This window comes from Coffea arabica, chromosome 6e, assembly GCF_036785885.1.
Source record: "Coffea arabica cultivar ET-39 chromosome 6e, Coffea Arabica ET-39 HiFi, whole genome shotgun sequence".
Taxonomy (NCBI): domain Eukaryota; kingdom Viridiplantae; phylum Streptophyta; class Magnoliopsida; order Gentianales; family Rubiaceae; genus Coffea; species Coffea arabica.
The window spans coordinates 17,412,976-17,435,265 of NC_092321.1; the positions used below are offsets into that span (position 1 = coordinate 17,412,976).

Here is a 22,290-nt window from a genome sequence, read left to right on the forward strand (position 1 = left end):
TGTAACCATAACTACTCATGAAATGCTACAACTTTATTCCCTTTTTTTTTTTTGGTGGAGAGGGGGAAAGAGGAGGAACAGGAAGTTCGGACGTAACTTTATTCGATACACATTTAATTACAACCAAACTAGAAGAAAGATAATAGAATGAGCCTTAGAGCCTTCCCCATAGTCGAGTTTAAGATTCACATCATTTATCTGACAGTTAGGGATAGGAAGGCTGTGAGGAGGAGTACGAGGATCAAAAGCAAAAGAAAAAAATGACAACATAAGGAAATTTAAACAGTTTATATATATAATTAGAATATTATGGAAGATCTTTGACAATAACTCCTGCAAATCCACTACTAGTTTCATCCGGAGACTGGCTTACTCGGGTGTATCTGGTTTTTTCTTGCCAATTGGAACCAAGGCCAACGATGATGAGGGATTACTTGATACAATGGTCTTGAGCTGTTTGACTTGAGCAATCTCCTCAGTTTCATGGTTATTTGTAAGGGTTTTGACCATAAGATTGCTATGATCTCTAGCAACTGTCTTTTGAGGAGGAGGAAAGAAGAAATCAGTTGGGAAGAAGTTGTACATTTGACGAGCCATGAACCTTTTTTGATAGAGTGATTTTTGGTTCTTGGAAGAAGTAGAGAATTAGGCTAAGGAGAACAGATATTGTAACTGCCCTGCTTTCAAGGCTCCTTAGCTATCTCAACGGTTTACAGTCCCTCCTCACATATGCATAGAGCCCTCCTGAAATATATAGAGAGAGAGCCAGACTCAATCTAAAGTCCAGCCACAGGCGGCCAGTCCCTGTTTGCTTAAAACAAATAGGATGAACTTGTTTTGCCAGACCAAAGGAAAAAAGGTAAAAAAAAATATTAAGAGTAAAAAATTAATAAAATAAAAATATTAAGAGTAAAAAATGTGTGATGACATATTAAGAGTAAAGAACGTTTAAGGCAGTAATTAAATTCCATTTGTCTTGTTTATATCTAGACAACTCTAGCAAAGGAATTCACTAAACAGAATGAAAAGTAAAATTAAGTTCATAAAAATCTCTAGGCAAAAAATTTTTCAGTTGTTGGTGGATTTGTGGACCTCAATGAGATCCTTTCAATTGTTATTTTTAACTTGCTCATGTTGATGAGCCCAGATGAGATCTAACTTACAATTGATAGTGTTTTTTTTTTCAAAAAAGAAAGTTAAAAAATTAAAGACGTTGGAAGAGTTCATATTTGTTTTGATGAAGCAATTAAAACTGGCGATCCCAATACAACAAAGCTAAATCCGTTGATAAATGATAATGGAGTTGTTCCCTTTTTACTTAGAAGATGCGGACAAAAATACCCTTTGAAGAAGCACACTGGCATTCGTGTGAATTGGCCTTCCGGTTGCAAAACCAGAGAAACTGGCTAAAAGGGCCACGGGTACCCAATTTTACAAGTTCGAGGGCTTAAAGTCAGCAAAAAATAGATGAGGAGCTTATTTTTACCTAGACAAAGAGTTCAAGAGCCAATTGGATAATTTGTCCAAAAATATATAAATAACTTATTTAGAGTTACAAAATGTTTAAAAAATATTATATTATTTATTTATGAATGATTGATCTGACAATTATTGCTGCCTGCGCTCCAATACACCACATGCACGCAGATGATTAAAAGTGTTACAAAAATGATCTCGTGTAACACGAGCTTAATTTTATTGTTCATTTGGTGGCTCGTTGATCATGATAGAAGGAGAAAAGCAGGTACCTTCAGTTTTCACATACAAGACATGGTAGCAAACACAGTGAGTTAGTTGAAAGCAATTTCAATGCGAGTTTTTGGCCCCACTAATTCATATATAAAAATTCTCAATCTAGTAGTCCGCTTAATGAGATTTTTTTTTCCCAAAAAGTATAGTACTTTAATTAGTTGTGGGTCATATTATAAAAAAAAAAAAGAGTTGTAGGTCATTGAAGAGTTATTTAAACTTTTTTAGTTTACTCATCACATGTAATTCTGGGTTAATTTCACTTTCCACCCTTCAATACCTGAATTTTTACTTTGATTTCTAAACCTTAAATTGGGGCACTTGAATCCCTTAAGTATAAAATCTATCTTGCTTTAATTCCTAAAGGATAAAATTTATTTCACTAAGCATAAAATTTGTGCTACTTCTATCAACCATTTTACTTGGGGGGAGGGGGGGGGATCTTACATTTTAGGGACTAAAGTGGTCCATTTACTTTAATCCCTAAAAAATAAAATCTTCCCCACTTTAATTCATAAAATATAAAATTTATCCCATTTAAATATAAAAAAATTCTCACCTTTGTTAACGATATTACTTAAGTGTTTTTCGAGGTAAAGTGTCTCATTTTAGATGGATTATTGCGATGGTACTATGGTTCTTGAGTCGAATAAAAATGTTGATGATCATAAGATTGTTTTTTTTTTCCTTTCCTTCTTTCTTATTTTTTTAAGCAAAATTACCAAAGTTCTTATTTGAGCATTAGCAAGAATAATGCGAGACTACATACGTCACCTTTTAATCAAGCTCAAATATTGCAGGTGAAGACTGGGAAATTATTTGTGATTTGAGATACCCTTATTTGGATTGCAAGTTTTCACATAAAAATTTTCTCAAATACATTTTCAATCATTTTTTTATTTCATATATATCACATCTCTATAATATATTTTTTTACAAAAATTCAAAAAACTTGCAATTCAAACGGTCACATCTCTACAATAAAATTCCATATTCTCAGGTATATGTTGGCATAGGTATTTTGAAGTGTGTTTTGGGTATTTTGAAGTGTGTAGGTAAAAAATTTTGAGAAATTTTTTGAAATTACTGTAGTTAAAGTTGGTATAAAACTCGTAGGAGACAAACTTGGGTAAAAACCTATTTGCCGAACAGGCCTTGAGATTTTTGTGTGGTTGTTTAAAACTTTACTATATATCTGTAGAAGTTGTAGAAAAATTTTGTAAGATGAAAAACTTTTTTTTCTTTCTTTTTTCTTTTCTTTCCTCTCTTCTTCTTCTCCCTTCCCCCTCCTCCTTCCCTCCCTTGCCACCTCTCTCTCTCACTACCGGATGAAGTAGCCATAGAATTCTTTTTTGTTTTTTCTCTCTCCCCCTCTCCTCCCCGCCATCCCTCTTCTCCCTCTCCCCCCTCCTCTTCCCCTTCACCCTTCCCTCCCCCGCCATCTCTCCCTTTCCTCTGCTGGATGAAGCAACAACAGAAATTTTTCTATTTTGCCTTTTCTCTCTCCCCCTCTCCTCCCCACCACCTCTCCCTCGCCACCCTTCCTCTCCTCCGTTGTACAATCTGGTCGAGGGAGAGATGGGAGAGAAAAAAGAAAAAAAAAGATAAAAAAGAGATGGCCGGTGCCGAAAGAGGTTCCGGCGCCAAAGGTGGTGGTGGGTTGGGGTGGAAGAAGAGAAAGAAAATAGAAAAAAAAATTTGTGTGTTTTGGGTATTTTAAAGCATGTAGGTTAAAAATTTCTAAATTTTTTGAGATTACTGTAGTTAAAATTATTTTAAAAAAATAAACTTGATCAAAAACTTATTTGCCAAATAGGCCCATAGTGTTCGGGCCAAGTGTTATGTGGGTTGAGTTCAGCAAAATATTTTGGTCCATACTTAATTCAGCTCAGACTGCATAAGGCTCACCATGCTACAATTAGGGTCTTAGGCCGCCCAACCTAATTGACATGTCTATATAGAGATTCAAAATTCATTTTAATAAAAGAATTTTAAACTTAATGTGAATTATGAAGCATAAAGAGGAAAAGAGTCATAGTAGTTAAATCTTTTGAAAATTAATTAATAAGTAACATGGGATAAAGATGATATCGTAACTCTTTTTTTTTTCTTGTTTCAACTCTTGTTTTAAATTGGGCATGAAATAATGTTCGTATTTAAATCAGGCATGAGATAACAGCAATCAGAGCATTAGGGATTTATTTTGGCCTCGTTGGGGCGATTTTACCCTCACAATCGGAGTTGTAAATGGAAATTTTAAAAGCGACATTGTGTATTAACACAACACATACTTCATACTTCAAACTTTGAAAATACAGATTGTATATATTCAATGAGAAAAAAGTATTTCGTATATTGATTCGGTAGAAAAAAGAAAAACGGGCAATCAAATTTACTAGTCTGCCTGTTAGTTTTTCAAACAGGGGATTTAGTTATTGATTCAGAAGAGTAATGAAATCGCATACGATCTGGACTCATCTGATCTTTTAGATAGGTATAATCCAATCCAGAATTCGTCAAGATAAGCCAAAAAAAATTCTAGATGAAGTAGGATGGATCACGCCAGCAAAATTCTTCCCCGGAAAATACTCATGCTCGTAAACCGTTTTCATCTCTATCCGCTATCATCAAGGAAAGAAACAGAATCTGATAGAAATCATTCACGATCAAATTAGCCGAATTTGCATAAAACATGATATCCTTCATCATCTGAGCGATTTTAAGAACCCTTCACAAAATTATATGGCCTCTGAAACTCTTTAACTGGTCAAGTACTAATCAAGAAAGCAGAAAGCTAACAAGAAGATAATTGCAACAGTTATGCTTAAAGATCAAATGTTCCAGCAACTCTTCTGACATGCAAGCTTACTGAGATGGTGCTTCTTGATTTTGTTTACGAATTGGAGCCAAGGCCAGTGATGATGAAGAAGGAATTGCCTTCAGCACCCTGGTGCTGTTGCTGCTGATCGTGAGCTGTTTTGGTTGAGCTGTATCTTCAGTTTCATGATCATTTGTTGTTGTCAAAAGAACTTGCTGGGGATTGCTGTCTCTGGTAACTGTCTTTGGAAAGAAGAAATCAGTTGGGAAGAAGTTGTACTGGAGACCAGCCATCAAATTCCTGGGGAGATTTTTCTGAGATTAGAATGGAGAGTTTTCTTGGTTTTGGTTTTGGCTTTGTTGTCAAATGTTGATGCTCTGCTTTGAAGCCTTGTGGCCTGTGGGGCATATTTATAGAGCCAGACTGAGACGGAGTCCCAAAGTCAAAAGTCATATTTGGGCTAATTGCAGTCTGCTTAATTTTACCTATTTCAATTTAATGGAAATATTTTATTTTGGGTCAATGGAACCTTAATTTATGATTAAAAAAATTAAAGATTAAGAATTGGCCATGAAGAGGTATCGAGTTAATCTTTAACTTTTTCTAATGGCTGTATATGGAGGGACTTCCCTCCAGATTTTATTGTTACCGCGCTTGCTCGGACATCATCTCAGATTAATAATATTTTTGTCACTTTCTATCAAAAAAAAAGAAGAAGTTAATCTTTAACTTGTGTATGATTTATTGCTTTTTAAAACATGCGAATTGCTAGCTTATAGGTATCTCAAATCCATTAAAGGCTTGTTTTTGTTTGTTTTAAATTTTACAAAAAATTGATTATGAACATGATTATAGAGTATAATTAGAATCAACTAAAGTAACTCTTTGGTAGACTTAAAATTTTAAGTTTTTTGAATGTTAGGAGTACAAAATCTAGATGTAAAAGCCAACAAAAATATTTGAAAAAATAGTAATCTAAAATCAGAATCTATAATCAGGTGAAACGTTTAGACGAGAATATCACTATTGATGATCAACCGAGAACAAACCTAAAAACCTCCATTCAAATTAAGCATGTTTATATCAATCATAATGACAATAAAGAAGCATTTTAGAGATGCTTCTTTCCCTCATAGCTTTTGCCAAACGCTAAGCAGACACTATCAGCACTCTATGAAAAACTTTTCAAACAATTTGAATTGCTTCAACTACTTTGAAAGCCAAGAAGACTAATTAACACATATGCCAAAAAAGTCTAAAACAGTTGCTTGTTTATTTCTAATCTTGATCCATGGGTCTTGTTTTTGTCTCTTTCTTCTTTTCTTTTTCCTAATTTATTCTAGGAATATTCGAGGTCCATAGTCCACCAACCTTGTTTATGTCGTCAAGTATCATGCTTCATAGAGAGTAAGCAAATACTTTATTCTGATAACTTGCATGCAACAACATGCTCATTCAATCTTTGAATAACAACCTTTAATTTTTTTCTCCATTCATTATTCATATGGCCAAACTTCCCTACCTGATTGAGACCGGCAATTCCATGCGAGCCATAGTTTCAACCCTCACAAGCTTTTTCATTCATAAAATATCTATCATATTCATTATAAAAAAAAAAAAATCAGATGTTTTTCCTTCTTGAATTAATTAATTTGGGCGCTTTAATTTATAGGCACTGTTCCTATGGCTTTACAATTGAAAAATCAGCTTGCATATCTGCGTTTGTTTGATCCGAATTTCTTGACTAATAATTACTTGAATGGTATTCCATATATATTTTGGATGCTATTCAACATGGCATTTTGATGATAACAAATGGAGGTTCAACTAATTGACTGACTCCTTCTTTCGTGGAAAGTAAGCGGCTGAAATTATTTGCTCATTCCTTCTTGTGACCAAAAAAAGGGGTAAGAGTTTATGGCTGTCCATCAATTATATGTCCTTTCTTAAAATTAGGTTATGCAAAAAATAATTTACTGTAACACTTTTTGTGATGTGATGTATGTGAGATAAAAAGGTGATTGGGAAGATAAAAAGGTGATTGAAATTTGTGAGGCAAATTATTTTTTTGCAAATTATCTCATTCCAAACACACTCGATATACAATCAAGAATGGGAGTAATATCAGTAGACGAAACTATAAAAAAAAAAAATGCAACTGATAAAAGTAACAAACACTATTCATTGGTCAACGAGTATAGCTTATAGAACCAGTTGGAAGAGAATTACAACAATACAGTGGTAAAATCTTGTCGAATAGATGACCTCAAAAAGATGGGAACTAGGCCAAAATTGCAGAAACGTATTTGTGTCTATGCACTCTTAGCATGTTTGTAAATAATTCTAAATTATCATTCAACAAGTTTACTTAAGTTCTTAAAGTTGTCTTCCTTGTTAGATTCAGGGTTCAAATGCAGTTGGTAGGTGGAACAACATGAGACATGAGGAGGGTTGGTAGAGCAAAAAAAGAAAAGATAAAATTACACCGTCTCTCCTAATTTTATATTTAGAAACTGGTTACCCCCAAGCTATCAAGTTAATTAGGACCGTCCTTTGGAAGTGAAGATGGTGATATGTCTCACAGGTCAATTTTGGTTTGCCATTTTGCAGTGGGGATTGGATTCTTTGCTGGTTATTTGGACGTGTAATTTCATAGTCAAAAGTGGAGTGTTTCCTTATAGTCTAAAGTGGAGTGTTGCACGTGTTCAATGGTGTTCATTCTGCAACTTAATCAGCATCGCAATTATGTCACAGCTGGAACCTAATCACTTATAATAACGCGATCAATCTGACTTGGGAGCTTCAATGTGCATTTTTTTATTTTTCTTTTGGTTTTTCTGTTTTTGTGAGAGATCAGATTAGACTTGCTTTACTGAAAGTCGAGATCTTACAAAGTAGGGTAAAAAATAAAAATGCCCCTATAATATAGCTATCTTCTAGAAAAATCTTTTGTGATTTCAAATCATACATATCGGTACCTTATAATTTAAAGTAAAGTGAAAAGTCAATGGAAATTGTTAAATTTAACGCGTATCATGTAAACGTGTAGGAACTGCACGTAGTTCTTCCAAAAAATAGCTTTTTAAGGCAAATTTTGATCTGAAATATCTATTTTGCCCCTCATGCCTTAATAAAACAACCATGATTCTTCTTCAATTTTGCTTCAAACATGCAGAAATCGACGATGTTTTGCTTATATTATTAGTGAATGAAACTAATGAATCAAAAACCATTTGTTTTAGGTTATTTTTTGTTTATATTATTAGGATATTTCTGTCATTTGACTCAAAACCGTTTGTTTTAATTACTTCTGTCAATGTTTCAAATTATTTCAAACCATGAGATACTGACATGTATGATTTGAAACCACAATGAGCTTTTCTGGAAGATAGCTACACCACAGGGGTTTTTTTGTTTTTTACCCTACAAAGTATTAAGGGTCCGTTTGGTTCATGGGATGACACAGGATTGAATTAATCATCCTGTGTCATCCCATGTTTGGTTGCATTTTATACATGGGATGACACATCCTACCTAACCGAATTAATCCCCTATTCATGGGATAAAATAGTCTCACGGGGAGATGGGATTAGTTATTTCGGGGTAACTAACAGATAGGATGATAAAATTTTAGACTAATTTATCCCTACAAAAAATACAAATTTATACTCTTATAATTATATAATCCTACTCTCACATGATAATATAATATGAATGGACTAATTTACCCCTACTATTTAATTTTAAAGTTTTTTGACTAATTTTCCCCTACTACCAATATAACAATATTTGAACTAATTTATCCTTATGAATGATTCAAATTCAAATTAGCTATTATATAACCATACTCTCACATAATAATATCATAATAAACAGACCAACTAGCCCTTACTAATTCTATTAAAATTTTTGACTAATTTGCCCCTATTCATTATTTTAAAAATTTTGACTTACCCCTATTAATTGATTTAAAATTTTTGACTAATTTGCCATACTAACATCATAAATCATAATAGAAGGACTATATTGCCCTTGGACTAAATTACCCTTACTAACCTTATTTTCTAAACGAAATTTATATAAATATATAATCTTATCAATTAGACTTTGTGAATAAGGATTTCAATAAACTTAAACTCGATCCAAAGAAAAATCTTCTATATTAGCCTGAGTTCGGCTCATTGAAAGCTTTTAAATGAGTTATGTTTTAATCGATTTAACCTTAATTTAGCCAAAACTTGGCCCATTATTTAATTGAATTTCAAATTTTGGTTCAAAACCTTGGTCAAAATCTATTTTTAAGGGCCCGAATGGGCTAAGTTTGAATGAATGCGAATTTTTATATATCAAAACCCTTGATTTACTTTTTAATTATAAAGTTCTAAACTACTCTATTTTAATAAAATTTATAAATATTAAAGTATATATTAGATTATTTTATTAATAATATTAAATTATTTTATTAATATTTTATAAAATATTAATTTATTTTATTTAAAAAATCTACAAATTAAGGGATGCTTTGGTCATTAAAATAGTAATTCTTCCTCATCCAATCTCCAACCAAACACAGGATAGGATTATTTTCCAACATATCCTATCCAACCGAGAACCAACCAAACACTAGATAACTTGAATTATTTATCCAGAGATGACTCAACCTAGGATTAATAATTCGAGAATGAGTTATGCCATCTTATCCAGTCCATGAACCAAACGGACCCTAACATTTTCTCAAAGCTCGTGTGACAAAATTCGTTTTGTTTAGAAAAAAATTGCTTTTGTTTGGGTTCAAAGAGACTTTCTAAACCTTACAAGGGGAATTGCATGGCCATGCAATTGCAGTACTTGCTATGTAAATTGAACCTCAGGGATCCAAAAGAAAAGAGTTATCTTGCCTCGTAATCTGGAGTTGCACAATACATCATTCCTGAAGTCAAGGTCATTTGGTAGTGCTTAGTCCTAAAATTTCAAAATCCAAATTCTGCCAAAAAAAAAATGTAATTAGGCAAGAAATATGAAAGAGCGTTGCTGAGTAATTGGGCTACAAGGTTTGTCAAAATTTTGGATGTTCCGATATTGGGCTGGTCCGGCACAAGAAAATATGATCCCTTATGCAGCCAGAATCCCATTGGGAGACGGACAATTAGATCAAAAAAAAGGCAATCACCTCTCCAATTACTTAACTTCGATTCTCGAGTAGCTTGGTAAATTACTTGACTCGAGTCCGGTATAAACCAAACTCAAGTCTAAGTTGAATGGCTTGACAATACAAATGAGTCAAGTTTGAATATTATATTTCTAAACTCATAGGCTCGACGAGCCCAATTCAACTTTCAATGTATATGTTTTTTAATTTTTTATATTTATTAGTGTAAAATGTCAATTATATCCTTTGTTTAAATTATATATAAACTATTAATTTTTATTAGATGAGCTCGATTAGACTCGAATAGGTTCAAGAGTTTGAGTTTGAGACCAAATAAGGTGCATTGAGCTTAAACTCAAATTCGACTTCTAAATGCTCGACGAGCTCGAATTCGGTTATTTTAACTCACACTACTTGAATCCAATTCAACTCAAATGCACCCACCCCCTCCCCCCAAAAATCATTACCCCAAAACTTTTATATCTCTCTCTTCTTTTAATTAAAAAAAAAAAAGAAAAGAAACTAGTACTCTTTCAATGTAAACGTACGCGGGCTAAAACGCTGTAAACTATTGTGTTCAGATATTGTACTATTTACCATGCTTGATGCACAGTTCCGAAAAATTTTGTACTTCTAGGTTGCGTTTTGGATTGAACAAAAGCAGTTGCTGAGCAAATTATGCACCACTCGGTTCCTAGGTGGGCTTGTAGATCGAGTCTACAGAAGTATTTGGAGGACAAGGGTTGACGTACAAAACAGAGTTCATGAATTTGACACATAAAAAATAAATAAAATTCATATGTACGACAAGATAATATAGAAAAAAAAAAAAGAGCATGAAATGAATACAAGAATTGTATATCGCACTTGCCTTGATTCTAACTTGAGCATACATTAGAAGTGAAGGAACCTGTTACTAAATTATTTCAAGATTTTGATGAGAAGGGAAGATGAAGAACAGAGAATGGCCGGATTATAATTAGGGGTAATGGTTTCGTAATTTTGATGTATTAACTCCTTCCAAAATGCATATAAATTGCAACATATCTGCCCAATATTTATTAACTCCTTCCACAACATTTGTCTAGTCCATCCAACTATGTTGTGTCTACCATCATAGTGAAGAATGAGCAGCAAAAATTCAGCCAGAATCCATATCATCACTAGCAGTGGCAGAGCCACAGAGTGTTGAGGTTGGGCAATTGCCCTCCCCCATCTTTACAAAATTTAAAGACTAGTCTCAAAATTTTGAAAATATTTTTTTTCTTATAATTGCCCTCCCTCATTTTTGAAAAAAAAAAAAAAAACTTTTCCTTTAACATTGCCCTCGTATATAATGAGAATTTCTCATTTCCCTCACGTTACCTCCCTAAACAATTATTATTATTTTTTAGATATCTCTCATATGGTACAAATGTTATTAAATCACAAAACTGATTGCTACTTGAATAAGAAATGATTTCAGTACAATTACAATACAAAAGCACATAATAAAAACATAATCTTCACTCATAACTCTCTTTGCATAATAATGACATCATTTTAGATGTACAATACTGCCTCAAGTGGCCATAGGTCATAGCTTTGCCATTAGTCACTAGGATGACCTATTTCCTTTTACAGTAAATAGCAGTACTCATGGGGAGATAGAGAAGAGGAAGAAATTGCCTTCAGAGCTTTCTTCTTCTTCTTGTGGCCAACCACTAACTTGGGCAGCAGTTTAAGATCACTAGCATCAGCCCTTTTCAAGGTTGTATAGCAGGAACAAGATTCGGGTGGCTGCAACTTCCAGTAGTACCAGTACTACTTGACAGTTGAGGAGGAAAGTAGAAATCTGTAGGGAAAAATTTGTATTGACGGCCAGCCATTGAATTAAGAGAAGCTTCAATCACATGATATCACATGGAACCACAAAATGCATTTTCCTTCACATATATTTATAGAGAAATGGAGTGTATAAAAAAGACAGAGAAATGGCATGGATTTAACCTGAAGCTGCAATTAATTGATCATATGTAAAAACAAACGGTACAGATTATGTAGAGGGTTTTAATAGTTTTATGGTTTAATCGTTGTAAACAAGAATATTCTGCTTTGATCTTCCAGTTAACAACCTTACAACCTTGTGGAATAATTGCAAGCTTGATATATAGTTGACGCACAGGAACCACTAATTCTGCACGTTAGTTTAATCTTTTCTGTTCCAGGAGGAAATAACAAATGAAAGATTTGCTTAGCTTTAATCCTTGTCAATATTTTCCTTGTTACTGGTGGCTCAAAATTAGAAATTTAATTTACGATCAAAGGCTGAAAAATTGTTAAGACACGCTAAAACCAAGGGACACGGCTAACCCTACTTCATGGATTTTAGGCAAAGAAAGTATATATATCAAACAGAAATGATTTCTGTTTTTGTTTATGGTGTGATACATAAAAGAAGAACCTACTATGGCTGATCACATTTAGATTTTTTTTTTTTAACAAATCAGAGATAAGAATTTTTTTTGGTGTTATTGTGCTGAAAGTTTGATTTCTTGAAACACGCAGCAAAACTTCTTCTAGAATAGAAAGTCAAGAAAATAGATTAGAATAAGCATCATTTAGACAAGTCAATTTCATACATTTCAGCGCATTATCTTACACATTAACTGCATATATGCGTTCTGTAATTACCAAAAAACAGAATGTTCCAATTAAAAGCTATTAACCTCTACATAGGATTTGGATTTCTTGAACTCTTTTTCTCACTAAACTCCAACTCCAAACAAGGCAGTCATTAGAAACTCAGAAAGATAAAAATATGCTGTAAAACAGGGAGCCTGCGCCTTTTAAAGGTTGGGAGTCCTTCTGGATTGGCTAATTTTCTCTTGTCCACATGGTTTTCTATCAATTTTCTTCTTTTTCCTTCTTATCATTTCTTGTATGGTGTTCTGGAAACTAATCGGTTGAACACGACAATGTCTAATGGCCCCTGTTGACCAGAAGAAGAGTCAATTAATTAACAGTCAATTGGTAATTTCTGAATTCAAATACTTCTTTAGTCAAATCCCTCAACTCAAATGCAATCCTATTGATCAGACCCCACAATAATGAAGTATTTGCTTCAACATTTGATTAATCAATTAATCAAAAGAAACTAGCATTGCAATGTTGGAAACATATGATCAACTCATCAACATAGAAGTTACAACGTAAAAAGAACATTAATAGTCAAAGCAGCAGTAGAAAACCTGTACACAAGGACTCGTAAATTATTATACAAGGCAATAAGGTCCAATACAATGATAAAAACAAAAAAATCTTAAAAACAAAAGAATCCTTGAAAGATTAGTATAGCTTCAAAATCCATAGTCCTCGAACATCACAGCCCTGATAAGATCCTTGTCTCGTTTTCGCAGCTCGTGAATGGTTGAGAAATTAGGTGCTGCAGCTGCTGTTCCTCCTGACCCTTTAAGAACCAGCCTACTACTGTTACAACGAAGAGCAAATCCATTGAAGGGCTTTTCTTGATTTTCAAGAATCTGATGGCTATGATCTTGATCATGAATATCTATGGAGTCTTGCTGCTTCTGAGATTGGAGGGATGCAGGCAGTGTTAATTCTTGTTGCGCCTGCTGCTTTTGGCTAGTAGTATTAACCGGCTGAGGTCTAGGGTAGTAGAAATCAGTGGGAAAAAAGTAGTACTGCAGAAGGCCAGCCATTGAGGTTTTTGCTAGAGAAAGAATAATCTGTGGAAAGAAATATAGATGTAGAATGAAAGATTTTATTTTAGAAATTGAAATTTTCTATTCAAAATTTATGCATGAATCTTTTGTGTATTTATAGAAAGAGATCGTCAAATCCTGATGTGCGTTGGAATTTGTCCTAGTACAATGACTAACTTGGGCTCTACGTTTTTTGGGTTGGAAAGGCCGCGGATCTGTGGTTGTTTTTTCAAATTTTCTAGAAAAGAATGAGAAAGGTTGGTCAAAAATTCAATATAACGAGGTTGATTTTGGTTTTGGACTTTGAAAAGAAATATGCCGCACAGAGAAACCCGAATATTCTATATATATTTCCTCTTTCTCTTTGGCATATGACCACTGTGCATGGTGGTGGTTTGGGCGTTGGTGTTCTATAGTTTGAAACTTTGAAGATCAAATTTGCTGGTACTGAATACTCTAGAATTCCATTTTTCCTTTGCATTTTTTCCAACGGTTTGTATAACGGGGCACTCGTTAAGATATATTTCAAGTGTAAAATTTTTAGAAAATATAAGGTTAATTAGGAAAATCATATAAATGCAAGAGATTTAATTCGGAAAAATATATAAATGCAAGAGAAAGTAGTAGTAATTGGTAATGTGTGTGTATATGCATGATAAATTGGGTGGAATGTGAGTGTATTAATGAGTGCGTATAGAGCATCCGTTAGAAAAATCCTTTTTTAATCGTATCTAATGGGAAATCATTAGCGCACCCAAATCACAAGAAAAAAAACCTTTTTTTTTTAATCGAATCTAATGGGCACTTATTAGCGCACCTAAATCACATGTAATCTAGCATGCGAATGATCACTTTAATAATTATTGCACTCTCTTGTATTTGTATCCCTTCCTTAATTAATTTTACTTTTTCTAAAAATGTAATACTTGAGTTGTATCTTAACTAGTGTTGCCTTTATTTTTTGCCCCCTTAGATAGAAAGCAGAGAATTATTAGATAACAAAGTACATCCAAATAGGATTGTAAATTCTTTTTTTAGTATGGAAAATAAAGATTATTTATCATAGATAACAAATAAGGGAATTTGAATACAGATTGCACTAATGGTAACACACAATTTATCATTCAAGTATATATTCTTTTTTTTTTTGTCAAACATTCAAGTATATATTCACATTGATATTTTTCCCCTTGCATTTGAACATCTTCTTGATTGAGCTTAATTCTCTTAAAAACTTAAGCCCCATGATAATTGTTACCTGGTGCAGATGGGCTCTAGGTAGAGTGTAAACAAACCCAACATGTCCAGTCAAATTAAATTATTGCGTAATTTGAGCAAATCAAAACATGAAGTAGATTTATAGGTCAAACTTTCACGATCTAAAATCTAAAACAAAACTTCAAATTAGAATAATTGGAGACTTGGTTTTCTCTTTTTTCCTTTATGCTTTCTTGTCATAAGCAAATCAAAGTCAGAAAATTCTTTTCGAATTAATAACTTGTGATTAGCCAGAATCAGCAAGGATGGTGACAATTAATTTTCCCTATAATCTCAGGGGGTTCATTCAGGTGGTGTAGGTTTACAATTTAGGTATGCCATTACTTTAGGGATGTTGTTAAATTTGTCAAATTTCACTTTTCCAAGAATTACCTCAGTGCTACTATTTTATTTCATGTTCTTAAAGAGATTTTTTATTTTAGGAGCAGTGTGTAGCTGCATATTTATTTGACAAGGGATTTCTTTTGTAATTAATTTTCCAAATTGATCAATCTAATCTACAGAGTGGATTGTTTAGGTTTCTCGTCAATTCAACTAATTGGCTCATGATTGTGAAGCCATTTATGCAATCTTGAGGAGCAGTTTGCAGATTAGTCGATTCTGGTACAATGAAAGTTGAGGGTTTTTTAAGGGCTAAATTTTCAAGAATAAAATCTAGAAGTAGTCTGGCAACTAGGAGTTGCATATTTGCATGAGTTTCCTAACTTCTTCTGCAACTCAATGAGCTTTTTTTTTTTTTTTTTGAATTTGAAGACCAAAAATTTGAGGAACCATATTACATTCCTATGATTTGTCAGTTGGTGAAAACTCACGACTCTCCATCATAGGCTTGACTTAATTGGCAAATACCAAGAACTTGTAATTTTTTGGTATTATCTTTTGGTATCCTATGCTCTGACAGATGCAGTGGAGAAATGTACATAAAATGCACAGAATGGACCACTTAGGTTTTGTTTTTGTTAGTATTATGTGTCTATCTACGGCAATCGATTCAAGGCTTTGCCAATTCAAGAATTTGTCTGTGCATATATTTGTTTACGATTAGAAATTTTTTGTAACATTCCATGTCTGCTTTGCTAAACATTTGTAGCCTGTGTTTATCACTGTTTTGGAGGCTATCAAAGGCTGGTTTTGAATGGACATTATACAACAACAACTACCATTCTGTACCTGAAGTTTAGTTTTTCAGGGCCTTTTCCTTAATCCTTTTATAGTCCTTGTAAAAGATGTCTTCCCAGATGATCAATTTCTTTCTCTGCTGTCTGTGAATTCCATCAATATGGCTAAACTTCAAGAAAACGTTCTTCGATCTGTTGCCAATTTCCTTGGTTCTTTTCGCCGCTACTTGGTGATTGCGGATACAAATCAGTGTTCCTGAGAACCAACTACTCAACTAGTATATAGTTTTCCCAGCTACTGGCAACTATTTTGAGGCTGCACCTATCCTTCTCCAATATTTCTTAGGCTAGCATCCCAGTAATGAAACAATAATAAGAACTTGGGTACAATACAACCATCATTATTTACTTCAATGTTGACTCCAAAAGAATACAGATACAAAAGAATTATTTATGAGCTTTGTGTAATGGTAATTCAACCACTAGAATAATCTTACAAAAGATAGTTCATCACCATCCTACAGTGTAGTCTACACAAAAAGAATGTGAAAATAAGCTATACGCCCTCTTACAAAATTATGATCTTTGAAGGCTAACTTGTATCAAGCTGCTGCAAAGACATGTGCTTGGGAAAGATGAACTACGTCTCGTTCCATGTAGCTTGAACTTTGGAAGATGGTCCCTCCACACAATCTGCAATAACATTCGTTAATCAAATTCTGATTTAGGTTGCTGTTCCAAATCGAACTGCTTTTTCTGCACATTTCACTAAATAACTGACTAATTGCAGTTCAAAGGTTTGTACCATGTTATGATCTGAAGGAAAGGTGTCGATATTATTGGCAGAGAAGTGATTCATTTTCCTGAAGACATACTGGCTTCTACAAGTGTTGGCAGAAAATAATTTCATACTAGTGGTTTAAAGCATCAATATTCATAGGTTTATTTTCATGTATCCTTAACTACAATGCTCCATGTTCTTACCTGTTTATGAAAAATTAGTGTTTCATCAACGATGGCAGTTCTGTTGATTTTACGTATCAGGCAGTGGAACTACTGCTTCAAAAGCTTCGACCAGCATTGCCACTCTTTTCTTCCGGGCTGGTGTTAGTTTAGTGACAATATGCTGAACTGCATAATCAAGCATCCACTGCTCCGCTTTCCTCCTCTCATCCATCATTTGATGCCTTAAATCAACTTTTTCAGGTTCTACATCTGATGGCAGCGGCAGCGGCAGCTGCTGTGGTGGTTTCAACTTCAGGTTCCTGGCTTTTTCCATTGCCTTGATTGATCTCTTCAGAAGTATTAGCTTTTTTAGCTTGCTCCAGTTCTTTGCCTTGGGTGGATCAGATTTGCTTTTCTCCAGAGACTCTGCTATCCGGCAGTCTTCTTCAGTATTAGCATTATTGTTTGACCCTTTTCCTCCATCTAATGAAATGCCCTCTTCACTCCTGTCAATTTCTCTTGCATTTTGCTCTGTGAGACCAGTGGAACTTTGTTTAGCACCTTCACTACTATCTTTATCCGAAAGCTCCTTATCTGGAATAATCTCACTTGAAACTGAGTGTGTGTCAGAAGAATCATCCTGAATTTCTGGACTAAGGATCTCTTGAATAGCCTCTTTTACAAGTTTAAGCACTTGACTTCTGCTGAATTCAGCTCGGTGATAGCTTGCTACATCAATTTCATTGGCCATGCCGTGAATTCCTTTAGGAGTGCCTTTACGAGAGGCAGGAGTTTCAATGCCTGAAACCTTGCTTGCATCTTCTGCTTCTTCATCTTCTTCCCCCAGCAGCTCGATTCCAACCTTGTTGGCAACACTTGATACCACATGCTGACAAACTGAGTGCCACATGCTAAGATAGTTTTGTTTGTCCAACTGTGATTGACCTGCCTCATTCTCCGTGTAATTGGACGCAGAATCCAGTGGTGGAAACTTTGAAACAACTAGAGAGTTTGGCCTGATAGTTGTATAATTATGTAACCCCCGTGAATCTACATTTTCTGGCTCGGTGTTTGTACTGTTTTCTAGCTCAGGTGCTCTGAAACTGTCAGCAGTGTCCTCATCCGAAGCTGGTAAAATGTTCTCAGTTGCTATTGACTTCCTACCAACATCGCAAGTTTCACTCTGGATTGAGTGAGACCGCTCACCTGCAAGACCACTTAAATCATCTTTCTTCTCATTCTTAATCTTGAATTCAAAACCACCAGCAAAATCTTCACTTTTCAAAGAAGAGAATTCTTCAACATTAATAACTCTCTGAGATTCATTCAGAGGCGCATCATTGGAAGAGGAGCTTTTGAGGTTGTCCGACTTCAAGTAGGTATCTGTAGAGATGTCTGCGGCATCAACCGCAGGCAACTGATGGTTATTTGTTTCAAAATGTTCCACATGATCTGAGCTGTTTCCAGAACCATCCCGTCTGGAAGTGGCATCATCCCGAGCCTGTAATTTTGCACCCTCCACATCAAATATAGATATGTATGTTTTATTTCGGAATTCTAAAACATGCATGCATATTCATCAGTATCATGTTGGAGCAGAGGATATATCACCTGAACATTGCGCTCTTCTTGAGGGGGAACTACAGTTTCGAATGCTTTTACAAGCAGTGACACTTTCCTCTTCTGAGTTGGAGCGAGTTGACTGACCACCTGCTGCAGTGCATAGTCAAGCATCCACTCCTCTGTCCTTTTTTTATCATCAGCTGTCTGGCGCCTCAAAGAAATTTTTTCTGCTCCAGAGTCCGTCTCCAACTGCAGTTGCCGCGGTTTTCTGAGGTTGAGTTTCCTCACCTTCTCCAACTCTTTGGTGAACCTTTGAAGAAGAATCCATTTTTTCAGATTACTCCAGTTGCTCGGTGATTTCTTATCTGATTTCTTCCCCGAATTTGCTTCTGATTTCTTTATCTCTTGTTGACTGGTGCTATCATCAACCTGATCTTGTGGTACTCGATCAGCTGGTATATTTTCACTGTCAGTGTGGTTCCGACTATGGCAGCCTTCATCAGGACCTGTACAAGTTGAGACTTAGATACAAGCAACCTTAAAGAAGATAAAGAAGGGATGTGCATGAAGGAAGGAGCAGAAGAAGAAGGGGGAAAAGTGAAAAGCATAAAGACAAGAGAGATTAGTAGATACCTTGTTGATTTCTTTCTGAAAGTTCTTGGTCTTCAACAATATCACTTGTAACTGATTGATTTTCAGATAATTGGTCCTGAACTTCTGGAAGGAGAATCTTCTCAATTGCTTCCCGTACTAGCTTTACGGCATAAAGCTTGCGGATTTCAATGTCTTGATTCTCTTCGTCCTGATTGTAAGTGCGAACATCTGAATCAGAAAAGTCTGACCCAACATCAGAACTTTTCTTAGCAGTGTCCTTATCAGCTTCTTCAATTTTCCTTCCCTCATCAGCGCCCTGAAGTGGCCTGGTTCCACCATCTCCATCTAGACCGGATACCATATGTTTGTGAATCAGATGCCACATGCTCATCTTTCTCCCCTTGCCAATCTGGCCTTTGTGCACACCTGAAGAAACTGCTGGTTCAGAATCTATGGTTGAAACTTGTTCCTTACCTTCTGAATCTCCAGCTGGAGCAGATTTAGAGACAACTACCCTGGTTGGCTCCTGATTTCTGCTTGTTTCTTCATTTATCTTACTTGAAAATAAGTTCCGTGTGATATTGCAGGATGCATTATTTTCACTTGATTTGCTGTCTGAGTCACAATCACCGCTGATGCTGACCTGGTCATGTGGCATACCGGTATATTTTAATAGAGAGGTCCGAGTAAAATTATCATTATCACCATCAAGGGTGACATTATTATGTTCTCTACCACCCTTACTTGTGGTAGTTTCATGACCTTCTTCTGATACAACACCCAGAGCTAGATTATTCCATTTATCCTCCTCTTTTCTTTCTTGGTAGCTTCCAGAACTCCATTCCTTCAGTTCAAAATAGGTTTCTGGAACGTCTTCCTCCTGTGTGGAAGAATTTTGGAGTTTCTCAAGACTCTCCTGATTACCCTTTTCTGGATGTGATGTTCCACTAAGAGCTGTCTCAATGAGATTTGAATCTTCAACAGCCGCATTTGCTCCTTTCAAAAACTGAGCTCTTGGTTGTTTCTTAGCACCTTTCTTCTTTTCCCCAGAACCCTTCTTTCCAGTACTTGGACTGGCACTCCTCTGTGGAATTGATGATTGGCTTTTTCTGCGTAAAAATGGCTTCTTTGGAATTGGAGGCTCAGGCTCATGGCAATGCCCATTTAAAGAGCAATGATGGTATGGACAAACTTTTACAAATGAAATCCTTTCTGATTCTGTTTGTCCTGGCTCAAGCTCCACATGCTCAGGGAACCTCGAGTCTTTTATCGTGGAAGAACACGTTGCTCTTTCTACACTCAAATCCTCCAAAATGTGAGAATGCTTCGGTGGAGTCCTCCTCTTGGATTTAAAACTGCTTTTCTTGAACAGAACTTTCACGGCCTTTTTGCTAGATGACATTGTCAAAGTCTGCAAAGATTTCTGACCAGAATAATTAGTCTTTAATGGTGTATAATGCGGACTTTTACTATGTACACTGCTATCATAGCTAGATTCAGAATCATGGTGACTTGCTTGATATCTTGTTGCCTTCAAAGATAATGGTGATGCATCTGATACTTCTGAGGAACATTGATGTCGAGGGACTGCTGCATCATCAGACATGGTAATAGAGGGATACGCAACTCTGTCTGACCACCCACAGCCACAGGATGAAGAAACCACTGAATTCACATCATCATACTCGCTTCCTTCCTGCCCCAAAAGAAGAACAAGAAAGTGAGCAAATTAATCTTTTGAAATTCCCTTTTTCACCATTTATTCTATGCAATCTCCAGTCCAATTTGGCATCGTCCCTAATTTATTGATGCTTAGCAAATAAAGAAGATGATACCTAGCCCTAATTTAGTGAACACTGTTTTCTGTCATCAAAATCAAGGCTTTTAACCAAAGACTCTAAACCTCAAATTTTACACCTTTTTAGTATGATGTTTCCAACTAGCTGAAAAAAAAATATCAAGGAGTAAGCAGGTGACCTTAACATAATTTGGTGATGAATCTGATAATGCAACTAGACTTGGTTGGCGCCGGCTTGAAGTCCCCCTGGATTCATCAACCGGGAGCCATTCGAATTGGGACCTTGATGATTTTGAAGATTGCCTCAAGTAAGATCTTCTTGCCAACCTGATTGACCTCTTCCTCCAGAGTTTCCTCTTGGGCTCAGTTCCTCCTCTGTTTCTGCTGTCAAGATTCTGAGAAAAGGTTGGTTCAGCAGCCATCAACCCCTCCCTGATTAAAGAAAAAAAAAGCTAATGTAAATCAACTTGGTTCTTCAACTATTTGTTTTTGTATATATGGGTATGGTTTGGATATACTCTATTTTTCAAGAATGAAGATGCAGGGAAGGTATGAATTGGTCATGAAATGGAGGCTGCACTTGTTTAATACTGAACAGAAATGGCAGCTGTAGTTGTCTGGAAGGCTAGAATGGTACTAGCAGTTTTTGCAATGAAATTTGCATTGATTAGAGGGGGGAAAAAGTCAGATTCTAGCAGATTGGATGTTGGCTTCTTAATTGATTGGCATGTTTTCTAATTACTTGCATTGAAATTTCACCTGTTTTTGCATATGAATGAGATTGAAAATTGAGTGCTGAGACTTTGACTTGTACAAACTATTTGTTCTTGACCTGGCCAGTGGTCGCCTTTATAGGTTGCAGCTGACTCCTGCTGACTTGACTCATTTATTAAGATGCCCTCAATTGAAAGATGTCATATGCTGAGTAATTCTGTAATTATAATAGTCTTTGGCTTTTAATATCAGCTCTTTTAGCAGTAAATAGATCCAATCTTAGAGTAGATCTGGTTTGCAAATTAATTGTTTGAAACCAGGCCTTTTGTTTTATTGTGCTTTTTAATGGTACAATCCAGGGGAAAGGGGTTATTCCAGAATGAATAATTGGGTTTTGTTTCCGGTGTAAATTTTCGTAATATCTGATTTTGTCCTAAACGACCTTTGTTTAGATCGTCATTTTTTTTTCTAAAAAAAATTTGTGCTTTTATGAATTCATTTCTCAATTACCTTTTTATTGGGTTGTTATTTTTTTGCCAAAAAAAAAAATTACATTTTTATAAATTTATTTTTCGATTACCTTTTTACTCTATGCTCCAATCATAGTCTAATTGATTAATTAAACATTTTGATATTTACAATGACCTCCCTTGCAAATAAAACAAATATGTCTTCAACAGATCACTAGAAAGGACTCTAAATGAGGACTTTAAATTGGTTGGTACACAAAGTCTTCTTAGTTAATATCAGAATTAAAAATCTTCTTAGTTAATATTACAATCGAGTCTAGCAAATAAGGAAGAGCTGATGTCTCTTTCATACAAATTAATAAAATGTCTTCTTGATAATGTGTCGGTTCG

General features: G+C 35.1%; 1 protein-coding gene across 1 annotated transcript; it reads right to left on the bottom strand.

The window, feature by feature from the left end:
• Positions 1-16,201: 16,201 nt before the first annotated feature.
• LOC113695819 (uncharacterized) lies at positions 16,202-21,606 on the bottom strand. The gene is made up of 6 exons (XM_027214980.2): positions 21,476-21,606; positions 20,896-21,148; positions 18,958-20,614; positions 18,373-18,830; positions 16,801-18,262; positions 16,202-16,509 (listed from the first exon to the last, which is right to left on the bottom strand). Exons 2-5 carry the CDS (start codon positions 21,136-21,138, stop codon positions 16,850-16,852), a joined length of 3,771 nt encoding a protein of 1,256 aa, XP_027070781.1. The 5' UTR covers positions 21,139-21,148; positions 21,476-21,606; the 3' UTR covers positions 16,202-16,509; positions 16,801-16,849.
• Positions 21,607-22,290: the final 684 nt, after the last annotated feature.

Coding starts and splice junctions, on each gene's coding strand:
- LOC113695819 (XM_027214980.2), bottom strand. CDS start 21,138: ATGGCTGCTGAACCAACCTTTTCTCAGAATCTTGACAGCAGAAACAGA. Junction 20,615..20,895: donor CATCACCAAATTATGTTAAG/GTCACCTGCTTA, acceptor CTTTTGGGGCAG/GAAGGAAGCGAGTATGATGA. Junction 18,831..18,957: donor TTCAGAAAGAAATCAACAAG/GTATCTACTAAT, acceptor CAACTTGTACAG/GTCCTGATGAAGGCTGCCAT.